General features: G+C 37.8%; 1 protein-coding gene across 1 annotated transcript in view; it reads right to left on the bottom strand.

The window, feature by feature from the left end:
• Sorcs3 (sortilin related VPS10 domain containing receptor 3) overlaps positions 1 to 21,970 on the bottom strand; it is a 584,659-nt gene that overhangs the window by 253,587 nt on the left and 309,102 nt on the right. The window contains exon 4 of the mRNA XM_047552984.1: positions 15,256 to 15,414. Within this exon, the coding sequence (XP_047408940.1) occupies positions 15,256 to 15,414 (159 nt within the window). The remainder of the gene's footprint in view (positions 1 to 15,255; positions 15,415 to 21,970) is intronic.

Here is a 21,970-nt window from a genome sequence, read left to right as displayed (position 1 = left end):
GGATAACACTAGCTTTGGGCTTCTCTTACATAGTCTTTATAATATTGAGGCAAATTCTTTGTATACCTAGTTTCTCCATTGTTTTTAACATAATGGGTGCAGAATTTTATCAAAAGTCTTTTCTTCATCTATTAAGACAATCATATGACTCTTGTCCTTAATTCTATTTATGTAGTGAATCATATTTATTGATTTTGTATATTTTGTACCAGTCTTGTATCCATGGGATGAAACTCACTTGATCATGGTTTACTATTTTCTTGATGTGTTTTTAATGTGGTTTGCTAATATTTTATTAAGAATGCTTTATCTAGGTTCGTAAGGGATCTTGGTCTATAGTTTTTGTTCCTTGATGTGTTTTTGTCTAGTTTTTGTATCAGGATTATACAGGCTTCATAGACTGTTTTGAGGAGTGTTACCTTCCTTTTAATCCATGGAATAATTTGAGGAAGACTGGTGAGAGTTCTTTAAAGGTTTGGGAGAACTCATCTGAGAATCCATCCATTGCTAGGCTTCTCTTTGTTGGAAGGCTTTTAATTGCTGTTTTAATTTCATATTGTTTGATATTCTTTGATAGTGTTCCATTTAGATTTTCTATGTATTCCTGGTTCAATTTTGGCAGGTCATATATGTCTACAGATCTGTCAATGTCTTCTAGGTTTTCCAGTTTATTGGAATAAATACAAATCTTAGCAAATACCAAAAAACTGATAAAATCCCATGTATCCTATCAGATAATAATGAAATAAAACTAGAACTCATCTGTAAGAAAAATTAAAAGAAATCACATAAACATGTGGAGGCTGAACAATACTCTTAAATGAGGAAATGATCAAAGAAGAAATGAGAAAATAAATCAAGAAGTACTTAGAAGCAAATGAGAACAGAGATACAACATATCAAAATCTCTGAGACAGCATGAAAGGAAGTTTTAAGGCAAAAATTTGGAGTGTTGAGTGCCTACATTAAAAAAAGAAAAAAATCTCAAATAACCTAATGCTACACCTCAAAACTTTAGTAAAGATAGAATGAGCTAATGCCAACATCAGTGGAACACAGGAAATAATTATGATGAGAGTCAAACCTAATGAAATTAAGAATAAAAAATATATATGCAGGATCAATGTAACAAAGTTGGTTCTTTGGACAGATAAACAAGATTGACAAACTCCGAGCTAAATCAAACAAAAGAAAGAGAACAAAGGACCAAATTAAAAAAAAAATTGAGATGAAAAAGGAAATAACACCATAGTCACTTCTGAAATCCAGGATATCATTAGAAATTATTTTGAAGTACTTTTTTCTTTTCAGTGGGATGGGAAACCAGAACTCTTTAGACCTGAAGTCACATTTTGGTAGTAAATATTCTTTTCTATGATTAATTCTTATCTGTCAAAATTCCTCTATCAGCTTCAAAATAGTTTCTCACATATTAGATAATTTTCACATGTCTCTGAAATTAGTAAAGTCATTCCATCTTACAAATTAAAATAGATAATATTTGTACTGAGTTAAAAATGTTCAGAATATGGTCTATCTTGGTAAATGTTCCAAAAGCTTTAGGAAGGAAGTGTGCTCTGTTGATTGAGGTGTACTAGAGAAGTCATTTAGGTCAAGTTAGTTTACAGCATTGTGCAATTCTCTAATATCATTATTGACTTTTCTTTCTATTTGTTCATGTACTAGCAACAAAAATATCAGGACCTTTAAAAATTATCATTCAAAAAATCAAATTTCTGAAATGCTTAGGGATAAATCTGGCAAAGAGGTACAAGATCTATAAAGTGAAAAGCATAAAATATTACTGTGTAATATTCCTTAATAATAAGCTGAAGGAAACCTAAACAAAGAGGGAGATAAACTGTGTTCACAGATCAGATGACTCAATAATTTTAAAATGTCAATTCCTCTCAAATTGCTCTATATGCTTAATGCAATCCAGATAAAAAATTCTGGGAGGCTTTTGGGGGTAATAGAAATTGAAAAATTGATTCTCAAATTCATTTGAAAATGCAAAGTACCACAATGGCCAAGAAATCAAGATAATGTGACACTGTTGTCAAACTAAGCAAATAGATCAATGGAAGAGAATAGAGTTCAGAAATAGATCTGCGAATATATGGTCAATTGATTTTTTGAAAAAAGTGTAGAAGTTATTCAATGATAAATGAAAAGTCTTTTCAAGAAGTGGGATTGGAACAATGTGGTATCCACATGTAATAATAATAAAAAGCTTGATCCATAACTCACATCATATACAAAATGGATAATAGAAATATTAAACTTAATACTATAATAGTATCTAGTAAAAAGCAAAGGAGAAAATCTCTATGACAGGGATTTAAATCTCAAATCTAACACCAAAAATATGACCCCAAAAGAAAAATAATTGACAAATTGTATTTTATGATTTTTTTTCATTGAAATACACTCTTAAGAGAATAAAAAGACAAGCTGTGATATTGGAGAAAATACTACAAATTCTATATTTGATAAAGAATTTTTATCTAGAGTAAAGAAAGACTCTCAACACTTAATAAGAATACTAGCAACCTAATTTTAAGTTGGGCAAAACCTTCACTAAAGAAAGTATGTAAATAGCAAATAAGCACCTAACTCTCAAGATCTTTAGTCATCAGGAGAATGAAAATTAAAACCACAATGAGATATCACTATTTAGAAAGGTTAAAATTATAAAGATTAGCATTCTAAGCATTGATGAGGAATATGCAAAAACTGCATCTCTCACACACTCCTAGTAGAAATGAAGAGTGTACAACCACTTTAGAATATAATTTGACCTTTTGTTAAAATTTTGAAAGTACATCTACCATATCATCCAGTCATTCCACTACTAGCTACTTGCCTTAGAGAAGTGAAAACATAAGCCCATACAAAAACCTGAACATGAGTGTGTTGCATCCCACGGGGGCTCGTGCAACTGGGGCGGGGGTGAAAGGCGCAGTGTCAATAACCACCCAGACACGGGGAGTCAGGTAAGAGCAGGCGAGAGCTGCTGACTCATTTATTGCGGAAACTGCTTCTTCTTTTATTGAGTACCTATCCAATCAGCATGTCACTCAGCACGTCACACCACTCCAGACCACCAATCATTTAGTCTCCTAGAACCACCAATCATCTGAGGGTTTTGTATTTTGCACCAATGGGGATATATTATTCCACATGAGTGGTCACAGCAACTTTATTTTCAATAGCCAAAACTTGGATTCAATCCAAATATTCACCCACAAGTGACTAGATAAACCAATTGTAGTATACCCACACAATACAATAGTACCAAGAAAAAATAAAAGAAACTATCGATACACACAATATCAATAGATGCATCTCAAAATAATCATAAGAAAATGAAACGATGTAGGAAAACAGTGCTTGTATGTAAAACTCTATAGAACGTAAACTAACCTCTAGTGCCTGAAAGCAAATCCCCAACTGTGAATATGGTGAAGGGACAGAGAAGGGGGAGAAAAGAATCATAAAGGAGCACAAGGAAACTTTGGGGTGACAGATTTGCTCACATCCTTCACTGCAGGGATGACCTCATGTCAAGACTTTATCACATTTGTGCACTATAACTTGGGCAGTCACTGGATGTTAATTAGGCCTAATGAAATTGCTTATAAAAATCTGAAGGCAACTCATTGTGACCCTTGTTTTATTTTAATCAATATTTATACGACCCAATGTTTAACTCCAAGAGAATACCTTTAGTCTTCCATACAATAATTAGAGCAAACATTTTTCAAGCTAGGCCAGACCTACTTCTCAGTGCACACAGACAATCTATTCTTCTATTTGGTGGCACTTACTCCAATTGCCAACAGTTACTGGCATGATTAGTATTTCTCTTTCCACTACTGCACTGATGATTAGCAGTATCCATTGCTGCATCTCTGGCTCCTGGTATATGGTAAATGCTCAGCACATTTTTGTTGAATACATATTCACTTGGTATGTAGGTAGTGAAGGGTCAGGGTTCTGTTTTGGTGCCGTGGATCAAACCCAGGGCCTTGTGCATGCTAAGCACACACTCTATCACTGAGCCCCACCTCTAGCCACGGGCAAGATTTTGACACTCTCAATGCCATATATCAAATGGTAGGAGATGGGTTTTGTTTGCTATTTTTCTTTCTATTTTATCCCATGTATTTCACCAATATTCACTCAGAAAAAAAAATTGAGTACTTAAAACAAATATTTCTTAGGATCTATTAGACTCTGACAGAGAGAAGTGAATTACTTGGGGGGAAATGTGGCACAATTTTCAGTTATTTTGAATGATTATGCTGTGACATCTGTAAAAGGAATTAAATGAATGATATCAGTTTTTTACCTGCTGATTAACCTCACATTTTCAGCATCATGAAAGGGAAAGTGACTATCTAAACCGTAGGGCATGCAGATTACATCAGAGTAATGACCTACTGGTAAAACCTGAATGCTTCCTTCAGGGACAGGATCCTTAGGGCCATAACATCCAGGAGACCGTCCACGCCAAGACAGATGGGAGACAGAGTGGCTTTCTCAGCCACCTTTCAGCATCTTCATTATGAAAACATTCAAGTCCAATATTAGCACAACAGTGTTTGAAGAAAGAAAAGTTAATATATCATCTTTCCCTCACTCACTCCCCAGCCACCTATTACAAAGCTTCTAGATTACAACCCTGCTATCTCTAGCAAGTACTTCAAATTAAAAAGTCTTCATTTTAAAAAAGCCTTGTTTCAATAACTTACTTGGACAGCCACTGCTGGCTGCTGTCTCCAGGACTTGGAGCAGCCAAGGGAGGCGTGGGGCAAAATGTCAGGAAAGCAGCTAACGGAAAAGCAGCCACAAAAATAGGATTAACCCCTCTCGGGTACACCTTGGCAACAGGCCTACCAGGGCCTGCCCTCAACCACTCAGCGCATGGGGGAAATAAGCAACTCTTCTGTCAGTAAAGCAATGCGCCCTGGGCACAGCCCTGGGCCTTTGCAATCAGACCATGCGATCGATGGCATCCTTTTGGGTTTTGTCATGGTCAGCTTTAGTAGTCGCCTCCCTCCTGTGGGAATTCCAGGCATCACAAAATCTGATTCTATTTTCAAATCACTCTAAAGTTTGTCCTTTGCTTTTCAACCCTACACGTATTACCTTTATCTCTTGCCCAGGGACAATTTAAGATCTTTTAGATGCTCTAAACACAGAGAAAAATTTTGTTTCCTCTAATGGACTTAAGAAAATAAAAGGTAAAACCACAAAATAAACATTTTCTGAGTATGCTGAAAGGGAAACTGCTTCTTTCTAGATTTTTCTTTAAGATATAAGAAGTTTAGTTAAGGTTCCGTAGACAGTTTGCCTAGGTATATTTTTTTCTAGAAAGTCTAATTTGCTTTGAGTTATGAAAGGTAAATAGGACTAACCAGATAAAGGCAGGAGGAAAAGGACTCCTAGAGGAAGCACTTAGACCAGGGCATTTCAGTGCAAAACAGGAGGACACAGCCCCTCTCTGTTAGTGAAAGGAGTGCTTGGGAAAAGGAGGTAGAAAGTTAGGATCCAGGCAACAAGGATCTATGTGCTGAGCTGAAGGCTTTCGCTTCATCCTGCAAGTTAAGGGTAAGCTGGTGATGCCAACAACTGAGCCAATGATTAAGAAGACCTGGAACAAAATCAAGTCAACCAAACTTTTTTCTGTAACTCCTGGCACATCTGAGATCTACTGACATTTTCAAATGCAAAGGGATGACAAAAATAAAACACACAAATCAAAACAAATCTAGTTTCTAAAATCAAATAGTCATGCAAAAATAAGTTGCCATCTGAGTCTTCTTTGAGGTTCTGTTCCCTCAATTCCAGTGGTCTCAATGGCCTGGGTGCCATCTATTTTCTTGTGTCTCCCCTGATTTCAGAGTTATCCCACATGAGTGCAAGGGAGCTGGGGTGTTTATACACCAAATTCCATTGGACATTTGTTAAGGGCTGTTCCCAGATGTTAATTCTCTGGCACATCTAAAGCTTGCTGTGCAGAGGGGTAGAGAAGCTTCTAGAGGCTGTGGGCAAAGAAGTGCAAATATTGGCAATCGGAAGTACCAGGGAGCACACAAGAGTGAAAATACCAAATGGAATATGAACAGAACATTAATATTGCCTGCTAAAATTGGATTTCTGATGGAAATCAGTGATATGGCTGAGTTTTACATCCTTGTTGATGTGGGGCCAAAATAATCCATAAATATGAGGCAACAGCTGACATCTGAATTACACAGACAATAAACATCAATGGAACACCACCCTATATCTCATGCCCACAGAACTGCCACTATTACAACCCATTTCACAGTCTCTTCTATTGAAAAACTGGCCTTGAACTCCTTGCTATCTGGTCCTGGCTTAGGAGTGTGAGTCCCCCACGCAGCATTTCCCTAGTCTGGAACCCATTTCCTGCCCTGTCCCACTTCTACCTCATTGTGCTTAGAACGCACTGCTACACATTCTCTATTGCTCTTTTGAGTAGATGAAAATATATTGGATGGAGTTTCTTTCCACCTACTACCTCCTCCCTTGATTAAAAAAAGAATTACAAAAAGAGAAATTCCCAACTGTTATTTTCTCCTTTCATTCCACTCCTATTCCCTTGCAAGGCCCTCCCCCTCCCTTCCCAACCACAAATCAAACAATTCTGGACATCCCACGTCAAAATTCACGAGAACAATATGCATGCGGTACTTTTAAGTAAGAAGTCAATGTTCTATAATTTAATTTTCTCCTCTCACATTAAACCTGCCATTCTTTGCATAATCAGAGTGATAAATGCAGAGTCAGACTCCTTCTTCCTGACATTAATACCCATCAGTACTTCAAATGCAAACAATTGTGACTTTCGACTTTATAAAAATTACCAAGAGCACAAACTCTGCTTAATTAAACCATTTAAAAGTTGCTTTTGTTACATTTAATGAATGATATATTATACTGCAATGAAACATGCAGCAATACAAATACTTCACAATGCTTCCAATTAAGACTCACTTCACTTATGCCAATTGACAACACTAGTGTTCCACACTTCATTCAGTTTGTGCATTTTAAATGAACTGGTTAGTGAGAAGGGTGCTTCTTTGCTAATGAGTTTTGTAATCAAGGCATCTATTTTAATTTCAAATTGGCTAGATTGGGGGAAATTGCTAGACTAAATGACTGGTACTAATTAGGATTATAAAAATATTCATCATGCCATGGAATTAACATGGGGGTCTGATTTTCCTATATTTGCATATTGCTTGAGTTTTGAGGGAAAAAATCTTGACAAATTGTCTTCTCTTTAGCAAATTGAACAAACACTATATCTGTTTTAGTCCTTCTTTTCATTTAAAGCATAATACATATTCATGATTTGTAAATGAAGTTAAATGATTTCAACTTCTATCTTCATTACCATATTAAAGATGTTGTCTCCATAAGCTTCCTTAAAAAACTTCAGATCATAGTATTACCTATTTAAGTGACAAATGCTTTGGTTTAATCTATATATTAACCCAAAGTCTGGAGCAAAATAATGGGAAGAAACGCAACTGCCTTGCTGTTGAGTTTTCTATTTTTCCCCCCTAGGAAGAATGAACTAGTCCTATTCTTGCCATTGGTCTGCAATCTGATAAGCTCTCTCCTCAAAGTTCCACTCCAGAATGTACCACCAGTTGAGATGTGAGCTGAAGAATACTGTCCTCATTTGAAGGTTTGGTCATGGCTCGGCTGATTTTGCTGTGTAGCTATTGCCACGCTCACCAGGATTGTGTTCAGTATAAAGGGGCCTGTACCGAGGTCTGTCCCAAGGCAACTGCAAAGCTGTCTATCTACCAGGGAGAGTAGTGTGGAGGTCACACCACAGTCAGACCCAGGAGAGAGAGAGTAGAGAGCAGGCCAGGCCTCTCACTGGCTGTGTGACCTTGAACAAGTTAGCATAACCTTCTAGAGGCAAATGTTTATCTGTAACTCAGAAATAATATCCACCTTACTGATGCCTAGGAGAATTCAATGTAATAATGTATATGAAACACTTGTCAGCTCTCACAAAACAGAAGGTACTGAAGGACATATATCTCATTCCTAAGAAAAAGCTATATGCTCAACTCTGCATAATGCACCATGGGGCAGGTGCAGCTACCAGGTACAAGCCTCGACTCACTGGCTGTGTCCACACCCCTTGACTGCCACAGTACGTTTCCATTACAGCTGTCACATCAAATAAACAAATGCTAATTCAATTTTGGGATACAGCTGGAAAATTCATCTGAAAAACCACCAGAATAAATCACTTCCTTAACATCTATCTATACTGGGTGCCTTCTAAATAATAAAACCTATATCTATTGCTGAGCTGTAAATAATATAGATGGAGGTTATATCCAACAAGATCTTACATTTTTTAGGAGGGGGAAAAAGTCCTATAGCTTCACAGTTCTAAAGGGACCATAGTGAAAAACAAAGCTGAGGAAAAGATAAACCCAGGCTTGGTATATTCCTACTTCAGGTAAATCTTTCTCTATAACACACTGCCTCTTGAGATGGGATTTAAATAATGAGTTCAAATGATTTTGCCCAAATCAATCTTACTCACACCTAAAATCTTTCTGAAGAGCATCGTCTTATAATTAGGATGAATATAAACTCTTCATGGTAGATTACATTCTGGATTTTTTAAATTATAAAGGCAATCTAATGAAATCATAAAAAATTTAGAAAACAAATAGTATGAAATGGAGGAACTTTAGATTACGTAGAGGGAAATTAGAGGGAGGAGGTGGGGTATGAAAGATGGTGGAATGAGATAGACATCATTACCCTACGTAATGTATGATTACACAAATGCTATGAATCTACATCATGCACAACCTTAGAAATGAAAAGATGTACCCCATTTGTGTACAATGAATCAAAATGCAGTCTGTAAAAATAAAAAACAATTTTAAAAAAAGAAAGAAAATTCCCCACAAATTTAATTCCATCACCCTAATAAACCCAGTTAATATTTGGGAATATTTCCTTACATTTTAAAAATTCATTCTTTCCTTCCTTCCTTATGACTTATTTTTACTATTTACAAGCTTGTATTCAAAGAGTACTTCTTTATTTACTATTTATTATTTATGCATTTTTACGTATCATATATGTAACATGAAACATGTATGTATTTAATAGGTATTGATACACATTCATGTTGCTACACGGTCATTGTGACCACCATTTTAATGGATGCAACAAATGTCATGTTCCATGATTTAAATTCCTTCAATAGTGAGCATTTAGTTAAAAGTCTCTCGGTTTTTTCCCATTACAAATGACTTTGATAAGTATCATTATTCCTAGAGCTTCAGGGTATTATTCCACAGGTATGGTCTCAAAAGTGAGTAACTGAATGAGTGGATCAAGTTATGAATATGCACATCTTCTGATACATACTGCCAAGATATTTTCCAGGAAGGAAACTAATTTGCATGCCCATCAATACTATTTCAGAATATGAGTTTCATCATAATTTTGCCAAAACTGGTATAGAAAAGAACACATTTTAAAAATTAAAACCTGTTATTAATTTCAGATGGACATTTTTTTAAAGTTTCCTTATGAATTTTCTAATTAGCTGAGCTAATCTGCATCGGGTTTAGACAAATTCTCTAATGTTTAAAGTTAAATGTTTTTCAGTTAAAACATTTCTTCTTTTCCATTTGCCTCACTTGCTACCTTCTAACCTTTATACTGGGGATTGATCTTATCTGTTCCCTTGCCAGATTAGCCAGTCATAAATCAACATGGCCCTAACTGATGGTGGCCCCAGTGAGGACGGAAGGTAGTGATTTTGAGAGGCAAAAAGGAGTTCAGGAAGTTTCTTGCTCAGGGAGTTAGTTTCATCGGGCTTGAGATACATACACTTTTCTGCACTTACACTACAACTTGCTATCAAAAGCTTAAAGCCTGGCCCTGACTCTAAAAGACCAGCTGCTATCCCACCAGAGTGAGAGGTCAAAATGCTGCAGAGAATGGACACAGAAAAGAAGACATGGCCTGGGCAGACAGAAGAGAGCCTCCAGCCAGAAAGGTTTGCAAAGGAAGGGGCTAGCAAAACAGTTTCTGAGTCCAACTAGAAAACTAGAAATCTAGGGTCAGGATTTGGCCAAAGAGGTGGGAGTTAGGGCGGTGGTTAGAGCACAAAGGAGCCACATGCACATGAAAACAAAGTCAGCCCAGGGGAGAAGCAGGTGGGTGACATGGAGAAGCCACGACACTGCCCTGCTCCACTTCCAGACCCGTCTAGGGCTCTAGCTTCCTGTCCTAAAACTGCCGTGGTTGAATTTCTAGGATGAGAGCATGTCTGCTCTGGGAAAGGTATTATTGACTAATTGACTACCTGAACACCCTTCTTAAAGCCTATGTGTACTGCATCTTCCATTTATTTTATTTTATCTAGAAACAGGTTCCCACTATGTTGCCCAGGTGGGCCCTGAACTCACAATCCTACCTCAGTCTCCTAAGTAGCTGAGGACCATGAATTATTTTAGCAATTTTTTTTCCCTCTGAGGAAATGCATCAGGTTACTAAAATTCACACCCAGATGGGAGAGCAACTGATCAGCCTGTCTGCGGTGTGATAAAGAAAAAGCAGGCTGGAAAAGACAAAGGCCACAGGACCTGTGCGTTTGCTGAAGGCTGTTCTTTTGAGTTAATAATATTCTTGTGAGCAACATCAATGTGAGTGGAGATCCTCACTGTACCGACGGAGAGCAAGTTAATGGTTAACATTAAACACTTCTGTCATTCCAACCTCAGCTCAAATACACTGATGGCAACATGTGCATATCACGGGGTATATTGGATTATGTCCCCACCCACTAGGTGATTGCTCCACCCCCTGGCATTGCTAGGGTGACATAGATAGCACAACCACCTTGTACTGAGGAGACAGTAGCGGCACATGTTATATGAAAGTGGGGTAATGGATTTTTAGATTTCTTTCTAGTGATACTCAAAGGGCATTATGGTTTAGATATAAGTTGTCCCCCAAACGTCATGTGTGAGATGGTGCAAGAATTTTCAGAGGTGAAATGATTAGAATCCACCCATATGGATTAACTGGGTGGTAACTGTGGGGAGGTAGGGTATGGTTGCAGGCAGTAGGTTACTGGGGATGCCACTTTGGGATTTATATTTTGTTCATGGTGAACGGAGCTCCCTCTCTGCTTCCTGGTTACCATGTCCTAAGCTGTCTTCCTCTGCCAGGTCCTTGTGCCATGATGTTCTGTCTCAACGTAGCCCCAGAGCTATGGAGTCTACAGACTTCGGACTATCTCTGAAACCAAGAGACCCCAAATAAACTCTTCCTCCTTTAGTTGTTATTGTTGGTTCTTTTGGTCACAGTGAAGAAAGGCTGACCAAAACAAATGGTTTTAAAAGAATGGAAGAGGACCTAAGGACAATGCAATGTTTATCTTTAAATAAAAAGCACCCATCAGGCCTATACCTACCCCAAAAATGACAAGTTCCAAACCTGTGATCATCCCTAATTACCCCCAAGTAGCTCTGTCTCCAACAGCTGGGGAGACACAAAACCAGTTTCTTCAAGTGGCTACCAAGAAAGTTACCATCACCTATCAGTCCTGGAGGATATGAATACAATTATGTTTTTTATCTGACTGTTGAGAATGAGAATATAAATGAAAGGCACAGCTTCACCTATGTCCAGCATTTCAGAAGGGCAAGTTTGAATTTTGAGGTCCTGAACAATAGATACACCTTTGTGCACCAGTGCCTTGCTGGTATGGTCCAATCAGCAAAGTCTGCACTGGACTATCAACCTCCTCCCTGCTGGGCCTAGCACGGCCAGTCACCATACTGAAACCCTACATCAGTTTCTTAGCCAGCTTGTCAATCCACCAGCTACGATTGCACTTGGCAGGTAGGAGGTAATCAGCAAAAAATCCCAGAGTTCGCACAGAAATGATAAATTATCAAAGTGATATATAAGCTAATCACCTTGATTTGATCATTACACAATGTACACATGAATAGAAACATTACACTTGTATTCAAAAACCATGCATGATTATGATGGGTCAATCACAAATATATTTTAAAATACCCTAAGCTGTCTGCACCCCCCTCCAATGCTATAAAAGCAACCCCTTGTTATACATGCTGGTGTTTCAGAAAGTGTTCTTTCCATTGAAATTATGAGCTGTTCTAGAGCAATCTAGCCCAGAAGTGCCCGCTAACAATGGAACCTGGAATCCCACTGAGTTGCTCATCTCTGACCTCCAAAAATCAGCTGTATTTGAAAAAATTTCATTTGGTCAAGAAGAAAAATGGTAACAATGACTTTGAAATCTCACCTCTTGTGCAGAAAAATGGCTATTTTCAACTCTTTATCCTTGGAAGGCCCCCTGTACCTTCACAGAATACATGAACATGTACCCATTTAAAAAAGATGCACTGAGTCTCTTGTCAAAAGGAGGGATATTTGAACAATCAGCCTTCTACGGCAATGAAAATAGAAGCTTTCATTTCTAGGATATCTTTGTCTTTAAAACTTATCTCAAAATCTTTCAAAACAATCTATTTTTCATAAGATCATTGAAGTCTCCAAATAATCCACAACATCACAATGTAAGCTGTTTTAGTTATCAAGGAGGAAAGAAGCTGGTGGGAACAATAGAGAAACTCACCTCTTAAATAACTGATAAAGGTACAACAGTCTTTTTTTTTTTTTTTTAAGTTAGCTTTGGTTCCAAAATTAGGGGAGAGGAGTAGCTTTTCTTTTTCATGTCCATTTCAGTCAACCATAACCTACTAGTTCCACTGCTTTTTCACTTTAAAGCTCATAGATTCTTATAAAACATCTCCAAAGATTCCTATAGCCAAGAAGCCAAGAATAAATCTCTTGTCTTCGCTAAGTAAAGAATCTGATGGGCAGAGCAGGAGTTGGCACAGCAATTAACAGGAAGTGGGAAGCTCATGAGATGGGTAGAAAGGAAGGAACTGCTCAAAGGCCCAAGTCAAACTGGTCAGGAAACAAAGGACTTTGAAAGATTGGAATGCATCAGGAGTTAGAGGCAGGCCCCTCCAGTAGGGTCAGTTGCAAAGGATCTTTGCCTTCTACTCCAATCTCACACTCTTTGAAACTTCGAAAGACAGATGAACTTCCCCTACAACCAGGCCTTGACCTGTATCAGTTATCAGTCATAAGACCACTTGACTCACAACCCACCATCCAGCACCCCAACTAACAGAACATTAGATGCATTTCTCAGTTTCTGGATGCAATTTTGCCTTATCCAGAAGGTATTTCCTCATGTTTCCAGGAGTGTCTTTTCTGAATGAGATCAACTGGCAAGCCTCCTGCAGCTTTGGGGTAGCAGTTTGAAAAGTAAAGCAATTGGATATCATCCCTTTAAAATATCATTCAATTAGGTCTTTTGTAATACGTACAACATAACGAGATAGCCTTACCGATTCTAAAGAAATTGCTAGTGCATTTCATCAAAGGCACAATAATGGAAACATCGATTCACTCCTCACCACAAACATCTTCCTTTGATGCTGCAGTTACCTTAATACTAGCACTTTTCATTTTCTCAAGAAGAAAACAGCTGCCTCAATGCATGCACATCAGAGAAGGCTCTAGTCTGAAATAACACATTTGTATATCAATCTCAACTACACTTGCATCTTCATTTGCTGCTGCACAGCATCACTCTCCTTGACTCTAAACCACTAAATTACCCCCAGAATAAAGAAAAACTCCTCTGCAACCTGGATAGCTGGAGCTAGGTGTTTTATGCCATCTCTGCAAATGTTGCCAGGGGCTTCGTCTCCCTCCTCACACCATTTATTTAAAAGAAGAATGGGCAGGCACTGGCTAGAAACTTTATGGATCTGAAAAACATTCAGCTACTTTTAGCAAAAGATGTCAACAAGAAAGAGTACTGAAGGAATAATATATTTGGAAATGTGCAGTGTGATTAGGAAAATCCATCAACACCCACAGCCACATCTCCAAATATTTTTACTAAGTGAACAAGTAGCCATCAAGTCTGAAAGGATTTTGAAGGCATTATATCCACAAGGGTACCTTCATGAGCGAAACTCCAGAAGTTCTTGGTGCTGTGGAAATGGAAGAAAAGGATACATGAGGCACACTGCATTTGGATTATCGATCTCTTGGTATGAGAATTCGGTTGCTCCTAATCTAGCTTGTCCTTGGAAAAACAAGGTTTAAGAGTTCTGAGCTTCATCTAAATATATTACCATCCAACCATTTAATAGCTTCCAAATAATTTACTTTTTTTTAATATAGCTTCAAAATTTCTGGCTCTACTAAGCATCTAAACCCACAGACTATCTGACATTTGGCTAAGTCTTTCATACAATATCCACTTGATGCCATGAAAGAAGTGTATTTGCAATGGCTTTTGCTCTGCAAATGTCATGTGGGTGTCCTTAGGGGATTGCATTAAGCACCTGATGCCCACCATGAGGCTCTGTTAATGAGAGATATAAAGGTTATGTTGAAATTATTGTTTAAAGGTGCTGACATATCACACGCACACACAAATTCACAATCACAATCACATATTCAAATACATACTGAAGAGTAACTATTTTAGGATTTCAGAGTGCAGAGAGAAGAAGTTATTTCAACCAAGGTGATTCTGTGGATATCTCTATGCAAGACAGTGCTTGTAATTATCTCTTCCCTTTCACTGATTGATTCTGCAACATTATTATATAAAAGCTTGGCATCTGTATGAAGGTTCTAGAGACAGCAGGAAATATAATGAAGAATAATCTAAAGTCCCTTTTTTTATGTTTCTTACACACTAGCTTCTCCAACTACAAAACTGAGATTTTGGCACAAACCCGAACCTTCTGGAACCTCTGTTCATGACAGTCAGAATCAAATTATTATAATAATCTACCTCCTTCTTAACTTCATAGAGTTTAGTTGAAATAAGGTCAAAATAGTCTATTTTAGAGAAATTCATTTTAAAACCATGATAAAAAAAATGCACTGCCAGTAAACAAAATATACCAGTCTGTTTGGATACTTAAGACTAGAAAGGAAAGTTCATTGCTGCAGACGAAATCAACTTGATTGGAACGGAGAAATGGCATTGTCTCCTCTCCAAAATCTGAACTGAGCCAACAAGTGCTTTTCACAGGGTGAGACCCAGGTGATAAGATGTGAATGAAAAGAGTGTTTGTTCACCTTTTGATCCAAACTGTAGGCCAGCACCCAGTCCTCTTGCTTGGGATGAAAGAGCAGGCTCTGGATGTAGAAGGTGAGGCGGTACTTTTGATAGGTGGCCCCTTCGTCTGAGCTGATCAGTATGCTGCTTTCCATTTCAGGATCACTAAGAAGCATGATCTAATGAAAGGACAGAGGAGAAAATACAGATAGAATTCACAGAATGGAATAAGAACAAGAAATTAAATAAATATAAAATCATCTGTTATTGGTAGATCAAAGCATATAAAGTGGCACCTAGGCCTCTACAGGAAATATTGGTCTATCTTTTTCTTTTCCAGTTTTGGTTTTTTGTTGATGAATTGAGCTGAAACAGGGTACAAGATTTTGTTGTTGTTGTTTTAGTTTTTTGGTTTGTTTTCTTTTTTTTTTTTTTTTTTTTTCTTTTGGTTCTGGGGATTGAACCAGCGTTGCTTTACCACTGAGCAGAATTCTCAGTACTTTCATTTTTAATTTTGAGACAGGGTCTTGCTAAATTGTTGAGGCTGGACTCTAACTTGTGATCCTCCTGCCTCAGCCTCCTCAGTCGCTGGGATTATAGGGCGCACCACTACTCCTGCCCAGGAAGTTGTGTTTTTTGAAGTCTATCTTCAAAGTTCTGAGAGAATAGTAAGGTCCTCTGTCACTCAGACCAAAACTCTCAGTCTTTCTGTTACTTCTTATTCTAGTACTGTTCTTTAGTCATGGAAAGGACACTACCCCTCTGAAATGGTTGGGTATTCTGTGCTTTCTGAATAGTTTTAGTGATGTAATTGATTTAAGTGGTCGTCAGACCCCTTTTTATTTTCCAAAGCATAGATTCCCAAAGGTTCCTAGGCAAAAACCATTACCACATAAGATTTTCTGTCCCCAAACCACAGGGACAGAAGTGGTGCAGTAAAATGGCCTTGGTATTAGAGCAGGTTCACATATCAACAGTTCTCTCTTCTCTGTTAGGAAAGTTACTTCAACCATAACTAGGGTCTGATGCGCCTCAAGCTGGATTTGAGCAGATGATGCAACATGTTCTTGAATGTTACTGAAATTCACCCTTCACCTGATGCCTCTACCCACAGTGTCTCGCCAAGAGTGGTACCACCAAGGGGTGATCCACTTTCCAGTATCTCAGCACAACAGACAGCCTTAGATACAATGAACTATTCCATCCTTCTTGAAGCCTTCTCTTCTGGGGCTTTCCATAATATCATGCTCACCTGGTTTTCTTTCTCATGTCTTTTGGAATACTAAAACTTTCTTTGATTTTCCCTTAAATATGACCATTCCTGAGTTCTCCATTTTGACCTTCTATTTTTACTCATTGAATTGTTACTCAGTGGTGACTCCTTTCAATTCTGATTTTGTTCAATCACCATCTTCCTGGGACAACTCAAAATTTAAATCTCCAAAGGAGCACCACTGGCCTTCAAAGATTCAGACTTGAAATCTCAACTATTAGGATTCCTCCATTTGGATCTTCTACCTAAAACATAAGAAGCCCCACAGTGGTGCCTTATCCCAGCCCTGTGGGTGTCCAGTTGTTCCCCAACTCAGTGAGTGTTTCCATCTGCTATCAAAGTGAAACAAAATGCCCAGGATTCATCTTTGAATTTGCTTTCTCCCTCACCTCTGCAAATCCATTCATCTGTGAGACCTGAGTATTTATTTACCTCTTAATTAACTCCAGAATCAAGTTCCTTCTATCTGTTGTGACCACCTTAGTCCAAACACAGTCCTCTCTTTACTGGATTACTTACTGTAATACACCCGATCCCTTCTAGCCATGTGGGCCTTGTCCCCCCTACCCCCGCTCCCCCATCTGCTTTGCACACTGTGCCCAGAACAATCATCCTATAAAACAAACCTGATTCTGACATTCTCCCACCTAAAACCACTTCACAGCTCATCACCAACATCTCCACACTCCAAAACCCTTAAAATCCTACCCCCTTTATATTTTGAGCTTCATCTGTAGCCCAGATTCAGCCTGACTCAACAACTTTGAATTCTGAATGTTAGCTGAAGGAACTAGTGAGTTTATTTCCTATTGGAGTTCTTCCCGTCTTTGGCTATACGGATGCCAAATTATTAGGGTAACTTCTACCACATGTTCTAAAGCATGTTTGGGGCCTGAAGCACAAAATTAAATCAATAAACAAACAACTTCAATAAATAAAATAAAACTATTAGCAAGCAAGATTTTAAAATGCTACCCAGAGCATATATTAGTATTATAAAGTCAGTTTTAAAACAAATTTAGGCCTGTTAACTGCCAAGATTCATAGTCCTTTCCTTTTTATTCCTTCACAGCTTCCCAGGCAAGCTTACTTTCTTCCCTCAAATATTTGCTTTGGCTTCATTGAAATAAGTCATCATTAGTTATCAGTACATTTTAAAGAAATGGATGCAGTATAATAATTTTATTCATTCATGTGTGAATAACCCAGGGAAAAGCGCGTATGTGGGTTATTTGTAGACAAAGAATAACCTCCTCCTCCCCTGGCACTGTGAAAAGATGTAGAAACCAGAGGAAGCACCCAGCTGCCCTTGAGAAGACCTCAGGGGAGACATCTGTGGGGCCTGCAGACATTGAAAGCACAAATATACTGGGTAAGAAGGAAGTTTTCATAGCCAGCCTCGCCTGCTCCACACTATGCACCGACAGACTACATAACAGGCAATGAAATCATTTTTCCCCTGGTGCAGAGAAATTAAACTGCTTATTTTATGCAGGTATAAAGCAGCTTCATGGCTATGATTTTAATTAGAAGATAAGACCAACATCATAAATGGACTTTATTTTATATACCATGAGTTACAATATACCGAAGAAGGGTTACCATCAAACGTGTGTGCAACATATTCTCTTCCTCTAGCTGTTTCTGTCTGTGCCTGCACTTGCTGACACCAACACACTAATCCATACACAATACCACGTGGATGTGGGTGTACACATACATTAGCACACACGCAGATGCCTCACGTTATCTGCAGGCAGACACACAGAGATGGATTAATATATACTAAGCATGTTGACACTGTGAGGCGGTTTTATGGGGCTTTTGTTTGCGAGAGTACATTTTTATTGCAACCTTTCTCTGACATTCTCATCGGAAATCCTTTCATATACTTTGATATCCCTGACAATGTCTCTACTCAATCCTATTTTCTGAGCAGAAGGAAAGGAAGGGAAACAGACACCTACATATTCTGGATTTCTAGGCTGTGAAAGGTACTTTACCTGATATTTTATATAAAACTCATACAAATCATGTAAAGTATCATTATTTGCATTTTACAGATAAGGCAACTGAGGCTCAGGAGGAAAGCAATTTGCCTATTTCTCCTCTGATTAAAAACCCAATAAAGTCTCCACTGGCTACACAAACACACACACACACACACACACACACAGTCAGATGCCTTTTTAAAGCACCTCTAAGAAACCCACCCAAGAAAAAACAATAGCTTCAAGAAAGCCTTTATTCCTCTACCTACCTCTGACCAAGTATCTTCTTCTGACTGAGCATTAAATGAATAGGAATCAAAGAGGGAACTACAATGCTAATTGCTAGTGTTAATAAAGAGGGAACCATAATATTGACGTAAATATTAAAAGACAGAAAATGCTTTGTCACAAGTTAAGCCTCGAGGTAAACTATGTCCTGTATATCAATACACCAAACATATAAAGAAAATCATCTCGTGCTTGCCTAAATATTTATTAAGCCAGGATTTTTAACTTAACTGCTTATGGAGTCAAAGCAGGTAAAGCAAATGAGTGAAGCAGATAAGGTAAGAAGTGGGAAAGACTGTACTAAACTAGAGAATACATATCATTGTTCAAAATATTTAAAACTGTATTTTAGAAACATTATGCCTCAAATATATCTGTGGATTAGGTATATATGGACTAGGTATGTGGCTCTTGGTAAAAATACAGTAGAATGTTTCTATAAAAACAAAGAACTTTACAAGCCTTACCTTTCCATTTTTTAATTATTTAGTTTTTAATTTTTTACAGACTGCATTTTGATTCATTGTACACAAATGGGGTACATCATTTCATTCCTATAGTTGAACACCATGTAGATTCATACCGTTTGTGTAATTATACATGTACATAGGGTAATGATGTCTGTCTCATTCCACCATTTTTCATACTCCCCCAATTCCTTCTACATAATCTAAAGTTCCCCCATTCTTCTCTCACTCCCCCCACCCCCACCCCCATTATATATCATTCTCCACTTATTAAGGAAAACATTTGGCCCTTGTTTTTTTGGGATTGGCTTATTTAACTTAGCATGATATTCTCCAATTCTGTCCATTTATTTGCAAATGCCATAATATTATTATTCTTTATGGCTGAATAATATTCCATTGTGTATATATATGAAAAAGTGTTCAACGTCTCTAATAATTAGAGAAATGCAAATTAAAATAACTCTAAGATTTTATCTTACTCCAATTAGAATGGCTATTATCAAGAACACAAACAATAATAGAAGTTGGTGTAGATGTGGGGAAAAAGGCACACTTTTACATTGCTGGTAGAGTTGCAAATTGGTGCAGCCACTCTGGAAAGCAGTGTGGAGATTCCTCAGAAAACTTGGAATGGACTCACCTTTTGACCCAGTTATCCCACTCCTCAGTTTATACCCAAAGGACTTAAAATCAGCATACTACAGTAACACAGCCACATCAATGTTTATAGCAGCTCAGTTCACAAGAGCTAGATTGTGGAACCAACCTAGATGCCAATCAATAGATAAATGGATAAAGAAACTGTGGTATATATACCTTTCCATTTTTAATTGTCAGTACACAGGTGCATAACTTATGGCAATGGCTATTCAGATGTTTGTGAGTTCTTCATTTACATGATTTTGACAATATCAGTGGGGCAGAGATCTCATTGGAGATTTTTGTTTTCTCTTTATTTCATTCTGCTTTGACTTTTTATCCGACTTGTCCTTACAGAAGATGTGCAGTGGGCACAGGTGTGTGCTAGAAAAGGAGTATTTCGAATATGGATTAGCAGGTTACCAACCGTGTAGATGCTGGGTGCAGGTACCTTGAGTCCAAATCTTCAGACTGCTTCTTTATGTGCAAACATAAGGAAGTGAGCCAATATTCCCAAGTCTGTTATCTCAGCTCTAGGAGAAGGAGAAGCAACTGCACCTCCCTCAGTCTTGTTTAAAGGGTTAAATGGGATAATGATCAGGCATATTGCCATAATACCAGGCACACGCCTGCTAAATATGGGTTGACCTTCATCTTTAAATCACCCGGAAGAGCACAAACAAAACCAGAAGTGGGGCTAGGCAGGTTGGAAATAAACGGAGATAATCTGATTCCCTTCATTCTGGAGCTTGGTGGATAAAAACCGAAGGGGTAGAGGTACAGGAACCAGGGAATTGCTTTTCAACAAGTAAAGTTACTGTCTTGCCTGATAAGAATGTTCTGGAGATAAGGTGAACATTAGTGAGCACACACTTAACAATACTGGTTTGTACACTTGGAATGTTAAGAAGATCTCATGGGTTATGTGTGTGTGTGTATGTTCACCATAATTTAAAAAAATAAAAGGTAAAAGAGTCAGGGAGAAGAATAATACATTTTATATTCATTTACATGCATTTTGCATTCCTGGTAGTATTGTAAGACAAACATGTCCTATTAGCAAATATCAGCACTGCCACAGTGAACACCAGTCAGTAGGTAATTGTCAATTTGCTAAATATAGTTTGCTGCTTAGTTGCTGTCATCTGTTCAATGGGAAATTCCAGACCATAACAGAACTAAGCATGCTGCTGCCTTAGGGGTAAGACACACACAACCAGTTTCTTAAGGATATGGCCATTCACAGTCAATGAATTCTCTGGGGCTCAGATTAGAAATGGATAGGCTTTAGAGTTTACCAACATATAAATGGTGCAATCTCTTTTCTTTATACTTTTTCTTCATTTTTTAATTTTTTTGCTTGTTTGTTTGCAATGCCTTCTTTGGTGAATCCCCAGTAAACTTAAATAATAATAGTGGTCCTAGTTTTATGGTGTAAAGGACACATGCAAGTTAGTAAGCACTCAGGGATTTTACTTGGTCAGTTTGTTTTCAAAATCCTTTCAGCTTCTCTACATCTAAGTCAGCCAGAATTAGTACTGGAGATATCAATATCCTACCCAGAAACATTTCCAAAATACAGCCTCTTCAGTCGTTGGATGAGCCTAATGATATCATTGATGAATATGTTACTTTATTCCATTACCTATTCTCTCTGTTTCTCCTTGCTGCAATCTATCTACATGAGGGGAAGGTTAAAGGTTTCTCAGTCTCTAACTCTGTCAGAGATCCCAGAAAAGCAAGGAAAAAAACTCTAGCTCAATGAATAGAAAAAGAGAAGTGCTATAACTTACCATGTAATTGAGTCCTAATGGCACACCCTTAGCACAGTTAGTGTTCAACAAGAAAAAGCAATAATATCAATATAGACTTGCAAAGAGTGTAACAGAGAGGCCAGCATGGCTGGCCCCTAAACCAATGGATATAATTGATATGTTGTTGAATATTGACTTCCAAACAAATCAAATGGAGTCTGCTATAGGCAAGGCTTTAAATCTCAATATACTAGCATATTCCACCCCTTATCTCTCTCTCCTTCTATCTTTCTATCTATCTATCGTCCCCTCTTTCTAAC

The sequence above is a fragment of the Sciurus carolinensis genome, chromosome 5 (assembly GCF_902686445.1).
Source record: "Sciurus carolinensis chromosome 5, mSciCar1.2, whole genome shotgun sequence".
Lineage (NCBI taxonomy): Eukaryota > Metazoa > Chordata > Mammalia > Rodentia > Sciuridae > Sciurus > Sciurus carolinensis.
Note: the sequence above shows the minus strand (reverse complement) of the source record. Positions and strands in the feature narration are given on the sequence as shown.